This window comes from Schistocerca piceifrons, chromosome 1, assembly GCF_021461385.2.
Source record: "Schistocerca piceifrons isolate TAMUIC-IGC-003096 chromosome 1, iqSchPice1.1, whole genome shotgun sequence".
NCBI lineage: Eukaryota > Metazoa > Arthropoda > Insecta > Orthoptera > Acrididae > Schistocerca > Schistocerca piceifrons.
In genome coordinates this window covers 751,611,180-751,624,366 of record NC_060138.1, presented here as the reverse complement: position 1 = coordinate 751,624,366, position 13,187 = coordinate 751,611,180, and the positions used below count along the sequence as shown (strand labels likewise).

At 42.6% G+C, this 13,187-nt stretch overlaps 1 protein-coding gene across 1 annotated transcript in view; it reads right to left on the bottom strand.

Annotated features, from left to right (window-relative positions):
* The window catches only part of LOC124711981 (BTB/POZ domain-containing protein Tiwaz), an 857,301-nt gene that overhangs the window by 27,231 nt on the left and 816,883 nt on the right, over positions 1-13,187 (bottom strand). Inside the window, exon 6 of the mRNA XM_047242267.1 lies at positions 1,980-2,185. Within this exon, the coding sequence (XP_047098223.1) occupies positions 1,980-2,185 (206 nt within the window). The remainder of the gene's footprint in view (positions 1-1,979; positions 2,186-13,187) is intronic.

Below are 13,187 nucleotides of genomic sequence, written 5' to 3'. Positions count from 1 at the left end.
CCTATATTAACAAAATGACGATTCCATGGTGCCCCAGGTTGTGTCCTATTTACAGAGTTCTTCTTTTTGTAGAGCTGTACCGTAAATTTCATTTCTCCTCAATTCGATTCATTACCTCCGGAATAGCGGAGAAAGGAAATTTGTGGCGCAACTCGGCAAAAAGAAGGGATCTGTTGATAGGACACATCCTATGGTATCATGGAATCGTCAGTTCGGTAACCTAGGGAAATGTGGGGGGAGGGGGGGGGGGGGGGGAAGGGTACAATGAATAGAGTAGACCAAGGGATGAACACAGTAAGTAAGTTAAATGGCTGTATAATGCAGCAGTTACGCAGGAATGAAGAGGCTTGAACAGGACAGATCACTGTGAAGAGCTATATTCAACCAGTTTTCCGACCGAAGACTGTAACAACAACCTTCTCATTAGTAATCCGATCCACCCACCTAGCCTTCAGCATTCCTCTGTAGTATCACATTTCAGAAGTTTCTCTGGACTATTTTATCGGCCACGTTTTAATACATAGAAGGCTTCACGTCTCCACATGAATACCTCAAGAGAAGATTTATTAACACTTAAGTTTATGTTCGATGTTAACAGACTTCGCGTCTTCAGAAACGTTTATCTGCTATTTCCAGTCTGTATTTTATATCCCTTTCAGATAGACCTGCGTCAATTACTTTGCTGCCAACTACTTTTAATGTCTCATTTTCTAATCTAATTCTCTCAGCATCATCTGATTTAAATGGACTGTTTTATTATCCTAGTTTCCCTTATAACTTCTATTCAAGACACTGTCCATTCAGTTCGTCTGATCTTGCAAATTCCTTCTCATCTCTGATAAAATTACAATATCAGCGAAAAATCTCAAAGTTTTTGTTACTTCTCCCTGAAATTTAATTCCCTTTTCAAATTTCTACTCGATATCCTTCACATGTTGCTCATTTGACTGAGTAAATAACATCAGGGATAGGACCATGTCTCAGTTCTTCTTCAGCTATTCGTTTTCGTTCATGCTGTTCGGCTCTTGCACGGGAGGTGTTCAATAAGTAACGCAACACATTTTTATCTTGCCCTATTTCAGTTTTAAAAATGTGGAATTTGTCGTGGGATATCGTTAAATATTCCCGCTTCAGCCCATATAGTTTCATGAAGTGCCGATAGGTGGCAACGCTATACGTAGCCTTCAAAATGGCGTCTGCAACGGAAGTGCTTTCCAAGCAGAGAGTTGTGATTGAGGTTCTTTTGGCGGAAAACCAGAACATCGCAGATATTCATAAGCGCTTGCAGAATGTCTACGGAGACCTGGAAGTGGACAAAAGCACGGCGAGTCGCTGAGGCAGGTGTCTGACATCATCGCAACGAGGTCGCAATAATTTGTCCGATCTCCCGCGTGCCGGCTGGAGCTCGCAGGTGTGCTACCCTCAGGAGATTGGAGAAATGACTTCAGTATGTTCGTCGCCACAAGAATGTAAACGAACTTCTCGTTATCCGTGACAACGCAAGGCCTCACACCCTGTGCACCCCAGAGGAGCTCACAAAACTTCGTTGGACTGTTCCGTCTCATCCACGCTACACACCGGATCTCAGATCTTCCCACTTCCATTAGTTTGGCTCTGTCAAGGACGCAATCAGCAGGAAGCAGTACGTGGATGATTGGGGGGAGGGTTATTGATACTCCCAGACATTGGCTCTGACGTCGGCCAATAGAGGGCCCTCCCATTAAATGGCCCAAGACCGTCGCATTGAACGGAGATTATGGTGAAAAATAGGCCTTTGTAGTCAAAAGAGTGGGAACTATATGGCGTACTGGGATCTGAATAAAACGCCCCTCGTAACTGCAGTGTGGTTTCTATACCAGTGGATAACTAATCGCTCCCTATATTTTATCGTTGCTACCTTCAGAATTTCAGAATTGCGGCTTGTTGATTGCATGAAATGAGCAGTATAAAGTGGATGTGGAGGGAAGTGCGGTACTCACGGGCGATGTCGAAATAGCGGGCCTCCTCGAGCAGCAGGTCGATGTCGCTGAAAGTGTCCGGCAGCAGCAGCCGCGAGTTGCGCATGAAGTTGAGGATGTGCCGGAACATGCCACCGTCGCGGTCGATGAAGTAGTGCTGCTTCAGCGAGTCCAGGACGATCGGGATGCTGCCGTTGAACAGCTTCGCCAGCCGGGACTCGGGGAACCTGCGCGCAGACACACACCGAGCGTAACAACAGGCAAGGCGCCCGCAGCCTTTCAGAGGACATTACTCACACATTTCACATTAAGCAGCCTGAATACATCTAGAATGCTTCCAATAAATCTGGCTATTTAACAAAACTGTGTCAAGACGTGCTTTTTTCACCTGTGACAGTTTCATCAAAATGGATTCATTTTCTCGAATCTGGTTATGTGACTAAGGTGCGATATCGGAGATACATTTTCAGAAATCCGGAGCGAAAGAAGATGCGTGTTTAAAGTCTCGTCGAGAATGAGGTCACTAGAGACATATGCATACCTGTCCGAAGGAACATTGCTTGCCGGCCAGTGTGGCCGAGCGGTTCTAGGCACTTCAGTCTGTAACCGCCCGACCGCTACGGTTGCAGGTTCGAATCCTGCCTCGGCCATGGATGTGTGTGATGTCCTTAGGTTAGTTAGGTTTAAGTAGTTCTAAGTTCTAGGGACTGATGACCTCAGATGTTAAGTCCCATAGTGCTCAGAGCCATTTGAACCATTTGAACATTGCTTCGTACTTCTTAATAATACAGCCATTGCTATTTCGTTTCTATTCGCCAATACTGCTCCTTCGTATCTCAATAAGTATCTGCTTCCTGGAAGGGAATACACGTAACGTACGAGTGCAGGTTGTGACACGTGGCCGACGACGTATGGAAAGTTGCGTCTGACAGTGATACGTGCACGGATGGCCGAAGCGGTTACTGCAACCGCTTGCATAAAGCGGGAAATTTGGGTTTGGCACAAATTTTCACTGTCGTCATTATTCCAGTGGTTAATATTGGCAACAGCGAATGTATTTCCTCTGTTTCTTGCCGATTGTAGTCGCCACAGTGTACCATACTTACTGCTATTTCGTGTTTAGGAATTCTGAATCAATACTAATCACCCTCCGCGAGCCGAGAGCTCGCAAGAACTTTTGTGGGGTGTGATTGTTGGCGTGCGTCGCTGGAAAAAGGAGCATGGGGCGAAAGTGCGTCTTCTCGTTTTAAATTAATGAGGGTAGCGCTTTTCTTTCCTCCTTTTTTTTCACGTAACCAGTGCAACCAACCAGAATTATCGACAATGAAACTATGTATTACATCATCATGAAGTGTCAGTCCTTCTCTTTTATATGTGCCATACCCATCAACTACGGGCTGCAGATTCCATTGAGCAATTAAGACGCAAAGCAAGAGATACCAGTGACATGTAAGTGCACCTGGGCTTCGGTTGGACGGTTTGTGCGTGAGTATGGAACCTTACCTGTAGCCTGGCATAAAAAGTGTGAGTGATGGTGAGCTAAATTTACGTATGGAGTCACCACTGAACAGAAGACGTCGAACTAATGAGATTGTCGATCGTCCGCTTAAAGGGGTAGGACTGTAGGACGTCAAACGGGCCGGTTTGGAGCAGGAGAGGCACCACAGGATATTTTAATTTCCACTGTCAATACATTTACAAATAAATTCATAAAACTTTGTCAGGACGACCAGGAAGGATTCAGGATTCCCACTCACAACAGCAGAAATTCAGAAACATAACAAAATAAATTTTTTTACATGTGAAATTCCATCATTTTTTGGCTTATTATTAGCTGCATTTGTTGCTATAGGTATACTTTCCTTCATAAGTAAGAGACACTCTTCGATGAATTTTGCACAGCATACAAACAATACTTACAAGTGTTTGAAACTCTAGAATTTATTTAATATATGAAAAAATGAGTGAGGTGTTACATTTTAAACTTCATACTTAGAAAAAAAACTGAAGTTTTAAAGTTAATTATCTCAATTTTTACACAGTTTTTAATATGTTTGGAAAATTGTAGAGTTTCATACACCTGTAAGTAGGGTTTGTATGCTGTGCAAAATTCATCGAAGAATCTCTCTTACCTATGAAGAAAAGTGTACTTAAAGCAACAAATGAAGCCAGTAGTAAGTGAAAAAAAAGATGAAATTTAACATGTAAAAAAATGATTTTGTTATGTTTTTGAACTTCCACTGCTATGAGTGTGAATTCTGAATCGTTTCTGGTCATGCTGACGAAGGTTTCCTGCGGTGCCTCTCCTGCTCCAAGTCGGCCCGTTTGATGTTCTACCCTCCTTATGATCGGCATTGTCCTTTCCAACGGCGCCATCCCAGCATTCACCTCACAGGGTCTATAGAAACTACAGAATGCAGGTGTGATTTCCGTTGTTCCAGAACACGAGTCCGGTGCCTTATCACGGCATCACCTTTTCGGTCGGAAATCTGGAGGTGGGAGAAGCTTCCACCAATAGAACGTTTCTGCTGACGGAAAAGGTACCTGATTATGAAATCAGTCAATATTCCCTATTAAATTACAACCTCCACACCGTCCTATGGTGTGAAGGTGTAGAATTCTGTAATAATGATAAAAAAATCAGAAAAGCAAGGATAAATAATAACATGAATGAGTTTGTGAAATAAGGTATTCAAAATGGTTCAAATGGCTCTGAGTACTATGGGACTTAACATCTGAGGTCATCAGTCCCCTAGAACTTAGAACTACTTAAACCTAACTAACCTAAGGACATCACACACATCTCACACACATCCATGCTCGAGGCAGGATTCGAACCTGCGACCGTAGCAGTAGCGCGGTTCCAAACTGAAGCACCTAGAACCGCTCGGCCACCGTGGCCGGCGAAATAAGGTATTAGGACAGAAAAGAAGTTTTTTGGAAAATGTGATTAACTGATTAGTAATACACATCCTGAAGCGTGGTGTTAATGAACCGATGAGTTTTGTAAATCTGACATTACATCGACTACGTTGAGTACAGCTTCGCAAAGATTAAATGTAGAGGAACAAATAAAGAAATAACGAACCGCATCGTACTGTGCCTCTGCTGAGAACATTCTGTGACACCAGCAGCGGTACCATATGCTGCTACGTAGACGAGCAGAGGGTCACCACGGATGCCACTGGCCACCTGCTGCGAGCAGGCTCGACGCAAAAATCTGTGCCGGCGAGATTTACGGGGGGCCGTTATCTGTGCTGTGGCTGAACCCAGGGACCCCGCGACACAGTTACAGCGGAGCCAGGAGACAGTCCGGTTGGCCTGGTCGGCCAGCCCCAGTACTCAGACTGCGGGACACGGGCACCGCTATCCCGTATGCGGGGTTAAGTTTAACACGGTGACGTGGTGCCATTTTACTTACTTTTTTTTGGGTGGGGGATCGGGGGGTTACAGGTATCAGACTCCTGACTGGTTTAATGCGCTAGTCACTCTCCTGAGCCAACCTCTTCACCTCAGCGTAACACTTGTAGCCAATCTCCTCAGTTGTTTGTTGCATGTATTTAAATCTCTGTCTTCCTCTGCGGCTACGCCAGCTGCACCACCTTTCAGTACCGTGGAAGTTGTTCCTGTCCTTTACTCTTGTCAATGTTTTCTTCATGTTCCTCTCCTAGCCGATTCTGCTAAAAAAACATTCTCAATTCTTTTCTTATCGGTCCAGCTATTAGTTAACATTCTTCTGCAAGCACCACATCACAAACCCACTTCAATTCTCTTCTTTTCACATACTTCATGATTTGCTTGCATACAATCTCAGAAATTTCTTCCTCCAAAGAAGATCGATGTTTAATAGTAGTAGACATCTTTTGGCTAGGAATTACCTCTTGCACTATGTAAGTCTATTTTTATGTCCTCCTTGCTTCCTCTGTCATGTGTCACTTTGCTTCCAGGTAGCAGCCCCCTCCATTTTGACTAGTTCGTTATTTTGTTATTAAGTTTGTCACTAATCTCATGTGTGCTACTCTTCATTACTTTTGTGTTTCTCCCGCCGACTCTCAATCCACACTATATGCCCATTCTATTCAACAGGTCACGCAGGTCTTCCTCCCTTTGACTGAGGATAGCAATGCCATCTGTGAATTTTCTTATCGATACCTTTCACCTTGAATTTTAATTGCATTCCTGAACCTTTCGCCGGCCGAAGTGGCCGAGCGGTTAAAGGCGCTGCAGTCTGGAACCGCAAGACCACTACGGTCGCAGGTTCGAATCCTGCCTCGGGCATGGATGTTTGTGATGTCCTTAGGTTAGTTAGGTTTCACTAGTTCTAAGTTCTAGGGGACTACTGACCTCAGCAGTTGAGTCCCATAGTTCTCAGAGCCATTTGAACCAGAACCTTTCTTTTATTTCCTTCATTACTTCTCCTATGCATAAATTAAACAGTAATGGCGAAAGGCTACATCACTGCGTTATACCCTTTTTAATTCTGTAAGTTCGTTCTTGATCTTCCATTCTTATTATTCTTTTTTGGATACTGTACACGTTGAACATTACCAGTCTTTCGCTATAGCCCATAACTTTTTTCGTGAAAATGTCGAACACCTTGCACCATTTTGCACTGTTTACTGCTTTTCCTAGGTCGAAAAATCCTACGAATGTGTCTTATTTTTCTTACGTCTGGCTTCTATTATCAAGCACGTCAGAAATGCATCACTGGTGCCTTTACCTTTCCTAAAGCTAAACAGATCGTTATCTGACATGTCAACTTTCTTTGTCATTCTATGAGGAAGAAATATTCCTATTCAGAAGATAACATTACAAATGGATGCAGTGCCTGGTAATTGCTTTGTCTGTACACTGCCAGGGCAGTGGGGCATTGCCTCGTTGCGTTCTCTAAGAACGCTCGGTGACAGCGAGGTGTCCGCCAAGCCGGCGCCTCACATAGGCACATTATTTTGCCATTTCGGTTATTCTTCCCACGCCGCGGGCTCCCCACATGCACTTTAACAGAGCAAGCTGACTGGTAGACAGTAGCTGACGCTTGCTGACGTAACAAGGCGCCGCGAGCTTTTGGTGGCAAGCGTCTCAATTGGAGTAGGATTTTTCGTGGTGTTTTGGAGGAGTTGTGTGCGGTGATTTGCACACGTGTGATTGGGACTAAGATCCGCGATCTTCCACTGTTGGCAGCCATGCGGCTTGATGGAGTCGGCGTATCTTAATTTTTTTCGGAGTTTGTCTAGAGAATGGGATTTCTCAGCGGTGTCTATTGCGGACCGCCGGAGAGAGAAGACGAAGTAGAGACCGGAGATCGATTGAGTTAAGAATGTTCACTGTCTCGGTAGTCCGGACAGCATTTTTCTTGTAGGCACTGATCTGGACCACTTGCCAGCATAACCCGAGCTCGATATCACGAGTTATCGGAATGTCATCCACGGCCGCAGCTCGACACGGTGGTCGGCAGTCCTGATTGTAGCCTGAACTGCAGCCCACCACTGATAGCGGACTCCACACGAATCGAACACGGTGTTTGGTAAAGTTATTTGGCAGTTCCGGCAAAGCAGGTACTCGGTCGGTGATTTTGACGTCACCAGCACGGCGCCTGCCCACACAGTGCCCACAGAAGATCTAATTTACTTTTGGCGTTCTATAAATGAGTTCTGTTACTTGTTAGAATAATCGGCCCACTCACAGTAGACGAAAGGAAACTACAATCGTTTGATGGAACCCCATTTCAACTTTGCCAACTAATTACTCACGGAAACTTGTCGTACTTGTCACGTATTTGAATCGCCACTTATTGTCATGACATCTGGAGATTGGATTCAGTTATGCTTTAACTCAACAAGTCCTATTGTGAGGGTAAAACCTGCTATCACTTCAGTAATTATAGACCCACATCAGAATACCCTGCACTTAATCACATTGTTTAATATATCGTAAATTATGTGCAGGGGTCAGCTCAAGAACTGTCATGAAAGGCAGAACCAAACAGATTATTTTGCATAAAAAAGTCTTTGGGCATAATAGGGAGCGTGACAGTTGCTAGAAGCGATGTGTATCTTCATAACGTTGAAACATAGGTTTTACTCAAATCAGAGAACTAGTTACACCGCGCCACAAGAACTCAAAATGGTTCAAATGGCTCTGAGCACTATGGGACTTAACAGCTATGGTCATCAGTCCCCTAGAACTTAGAACTACTTAAACCTAACTAACCTAAGGACATCACACAACACCCAGTCATCACGAGGCAGAGAAAATCCCTGACCCCGCTGGGAATCGAACTCGGGAACCCGGGCGTGGGAAGCGAGAACGCTACCGCACGACCACGAGCTGCGGACCCACAAGAACTGCTAATCTAGGAACGCATATGGAAGAATTACTCTGAAATTCTTCCATATACGTTGTTAGATTATCAGTTCCGCTAGAGAGCGTACCGCGAATGATGGTTGACCACCGTCTGGGGAATGTTTTAAAACTGATACTTCTATATTGAAAGTTTGAGTCAAGCTGTAAAATACATATGACTCAGTTTTTAAGAATTCTGTCAGCAATTTTAAGTGGCCTGACATCAATTATCGGAAAAGCACAGAAGTTTAATTTGCCCTGAAATTTCACGTTTCGTAGTTATCACACGATGAGCTCAACATCTCTAGAACTACATCTACATGTATCTAGAAATATACGAAGCAACTTCAACCAGTAAATTACACATTATTATGGCAGGCCAACTAACTTTTATTGAATACTGCATTACACTTCAAAGTGACACCGATTCATGACACTGTTCTCGATCATTGTCACCAAATCTCAACAAACAATGGTCGGACCTTCGTACCAATCATTCACTTCCTCTACGATAGAAACCTGCTCCTTGGTTTTAGAGTCCAGATCAAAATAATGAAGGTTACACAAAAAAAATAATTAAAGTCGTGGGTTTTTGGTACAGCCAAATGTAGAAAACGAAGAAGTGACCACTATAACTATTTCTGTGTTACCTGAACTTCCGCCGTGATTTGGTACTTGACTGAATGTATTGAATGGGTACAGTACCGCCCGACATTGAAAATAGGTACAACATACTTCATTATTTTTGTCAGAAGAACACATTTTTTTTTGTAAAATAACTCAATTTCAATTAATACAGTGAAGCCGGATACCAGTGTGGGAAAGAATGACAATTTATTTATTTAATTGATCACATGTGCACTCCCACAAAGTAAATCCCTGCATCCAGTTTGGTGAGATCTGTGAAATGAATGAATGTATGGTCATCTGCTAACCGCAGATAGTGAATGTGAATATATGAACATCTTTGAGTCGATCCTTTGGCCACCTTTGGTGGGACCAAAGAGATGAAATTTGCCTGAGCTTTGAGCGCCTGAAATGTGGCTGACCAATGCAGTAGAAAGGTGGACCAATGCAGTAGAAAGGTGCTCCCCCACTTCGACAGAGGTGGGAGAGAACCTCAAGAACGACCATGTTTCAGCACTCTGCCGCTGGATCTTGTGCTGTTAAGACCTGTTTTAGTTGTGCTCCGTAATGATGAAAGAGTGAAGACATGGTATGCATGTGGAATATTTAAGAGTAGTTTGAAATATTAATTTCTCTATTTCAGGAACTTTTGTGGGGAGAATTAAATGTCAGGCAGGTAATATTAATGGGACTGTAGTAATCTTCGGAAGTGACCAACGGTCACAATGAAACCACGTGTAGCAATAAGTTGAAATACTTCCGAGTGCTTAAGTTAAGCTGAATTACTAGCGTGTGTACAATAAGTTGAAATATTTAAGAAATGACTTGTGCAGGACATGAAATTAGAGACGAGTACTTCCATGTGGTGAGTACTGTGTGAGTCTCAAACTGCGTATGAGACAAAAGATAAAGAGAAGTACTCATCCATGGTATCAGTTGAGGACTCGCGTGTGTGATGAATATGTTCTTAATGTTACTTTGCGTGATATGATTCCGTGTGACGCTAGAGTCAAACTCTGAGAGAGAAACAAGGTAAGTCGGCCGTCTATCCAGCAACGCCACTTGGCTTGCATTGCACAAGAAGACGTGCATATATCTCCAGAGTTCATAGTAGGAAAGTGGAATTATGAAGTGGGGCAGTGTCGTGTGAAACTGGGATAAATATTAATTGAAGTGGGAAAGCTGAAAGTGATAATGTTGTGACTATTCTATGTGTAGTATTTCATGTTGTAGTGTGGTGTATGTCATGTAATTTGGGTATGTGTGGTTTGCATGGGAGAGTAGCGAGGTAGTTTCAAAAGATTAGTGGGTTATGCTTGTTCCTTCGGTACCGCTCGGTCTGGAGGAAAGTTTAGTGATGATGGCTGTGAGAGTCGAAGTGTGAGGTATAATAAAAGATCCACCATCCTATCCAGAAAGTGCACTGTAGCGTTAAAATAATTACGAGACCACAATATAGAGATTCACCATTGTAAAGCCATGCCCACTGGGCGGAATTTCTCATGTGTTATTGTTGTGGGTTATAGAATTTGTGTGTTTAGGTTAGAGAATTTATCGGAATAAATAAGATAGTGAAAAGAAAAAGATTGGTGGACTTTTCCTTCGAATTGTATGTTGTCATAATGTCCCGAATTTATAATGTGTGCGCCATTCATATTCAGTGCGGTGGCCATGTGTTGACAAAAGCCGTTAAATAAAAGACAAAAGGAAAATGTGGTATTGCCAGTGCGTAGTGTACAGTCAGAGTTCTGTAAATTACTGATAGTCAGATGCGTGTTTCCGTTGCGTATTAATCATGTAGGAGGATAACTTGTAACTTAAGTGTGAGTACTAGAGTTCATGTTACTCGATAAATAAGAATGAATCTACTCGCTTGGCAGACCACTCATCTTGCAGGCCTGACTGCTTGATGCCACAGTATGAGCAAGGCATGTGGGTGCCTCTCAGTATAACAATAAAAATACATCATAAAATACTTTAAGTGGCATAGAAATTTCATCATCTTTCGTTCCAATGCCGCACCAGCGTTAAAGTCACAACCGCATTTATAAAAAATAAATACTGTGCGTCGTGCACCCAAACCATTATATTCGCCTAAAAACAAGTTCCAGTGGAGAAAATATGGTAAGATGTCATTCAGAATTAACTTCCATGCTGCTACCAGCTCGTGTGCCTCGTACCGAGTGATGTGGGACAGTAACTAAACACAAGACTCCTAATGCGTAAGAGCCAGTTGCATGGGTTCTCTTACAATATTTCTATATCCCTTCAAGTGACTTTTGCTATTCAAAAGAGCAACAACAACAGCAACTGCGAAGCCTTACTCTTTTGTTTAATGTCCTGGAATGTTACATCTCGCTATCGATATTATCCACCCTCATTTCGCAAAATGAAGTAATAGACTTAAGGTTGCTGACGTGAGTCCGAGTGCTTGGTTTCCTTCTACCGTTACTTAGAAACTAGAATTTGCAATGTGCAAATAAAGCTCAGGGGCGTCGGCCACCAAGGCTACACAACATCGCCCAATTTTGATTTTCTAACGATTCTCCATTCCATCACTTTCTCAATCGTTTCTTGTCCCAATGCAATATTTTTTTCTTATTTCATTCTCATTGGCAAAACTGGCATCAGAATGGCAAGACCACCATTTAATCGTGTTTTTTCTATTAAAGCAGCTACTTACTGACAGGACTCTGTTTTATTAAACCACTGCAAGACGACGCACCACGTCTGTAACATAATGCGGTAACAATCTGCAGTGATGCAGCACCAAAGACGAGATTTAGTTATGTACACAGCCGACCGTAGTGGCCATGCGGTTCTAGGCGCTACAGTCTGGATCCGCGCGACCGCTACGGTCGCAGGTTCGAATCCTGCCTCGGGCATGGATGTGTGTGATGTCCTTAGGTTAGTTAGGTTTAAGTAGTTCTAAGTTCTAGGGGACTGATGACCTCAGAAGTTAAGTCACATAGTGCTCAGAGCCATTTGAACCATTTTAGTTATGTACACACACGAAGTTTCGTATTTTTCAATAGTTGCTTGCAACAATTTTAGACCAATTCCCTGCTTCAGCCTTCCAAAAGTGAATTAGTTTTCATTAAAAGACTTCGCTGTAAGCAACAGCAAAAAAATATTGCTTAGTGTCTGTTGGATTTCCTTTTGATAAGTGAGTGTTGAAAATAGGGGTGAAGGTTATCACTGAAATAACAGGTTTTCGGTTATAGCGTTTTCTTACGTCTCCAGTTTAACCTAACATTTAAAATCGAGCAAAATAACCGGTTTCTGAAATAAAGATTTTCGGATTTTTCTTGCTATCATTTACAGTAAAAACGTAGACTTGGGATAAAAATTAAAAATTCTAATAAATGTAAAGAGTAGGAGATCTCGATAGGTATGGAACTGAAGCTGTGGCAGGGATCAGTGCCACTGATTCCAGCAAATGTGGCGAAGGAGAATGAGACTGACGTGGCGTCTGCGAGATCGAAGGATCAGAAGTTGATGACCTTCCTGCATGGTCACTTTTGAAAGGTATCAATTTTTCTCCCAGATGATTCATTATCGCAAGTTAATAGCACGCCAACAAAATTATAGGTATTCAGTCAAATTCACCTTCTTTCTGAAGGAACATTGTTAATGTGTTCTTCTTATGTCATGTTGCAAGTTTGTTGTGCTTCCTCCCGTTTTCAATCTTTTAGAGCAAATGGTGATTTGTACTTCAGTGCCACAGCACTTTGTAAAACATTTCCCTAACTAGGTGAAGTGCCATTCTGCAATTCAACCGAAGTCCGACGCATAGACCAGTTGGGGCATGTTTAGCACGCCGCACGTATTCGTTTGTTTACAGGACACACCACACGGCGACAGATACATATTGTCTCAGCAGTGTTGCACCGACTCTTATGCCACGCGTCTTTTGTTTTTAGTTTCTAACTGTCGGTGTAGTTATTGGAATAGTATTATTCAACTTTCCAGTTTCCTATTATAACCCGTTATTTACAAGCAATGGAAATTTTATGAACAAACATTATTCGTTTTTAAAGTAAAGGTATTTAGTACTATTGATATGGCAAATTGATATACCAATTTTTTTACCTGGTTATTAGAAAAATGAAAAAGAAGCAGTCGTCAACCGAGACCAAACAGATACCGAAAAATACCGGTTGTTCAGACTAAAACACAGATATAGATTTTAAGGGAAAGTGATGATGTACTTTATGTCAGTATCGATATTCACTGAGGATCCCACGTCGACTTGGCTTT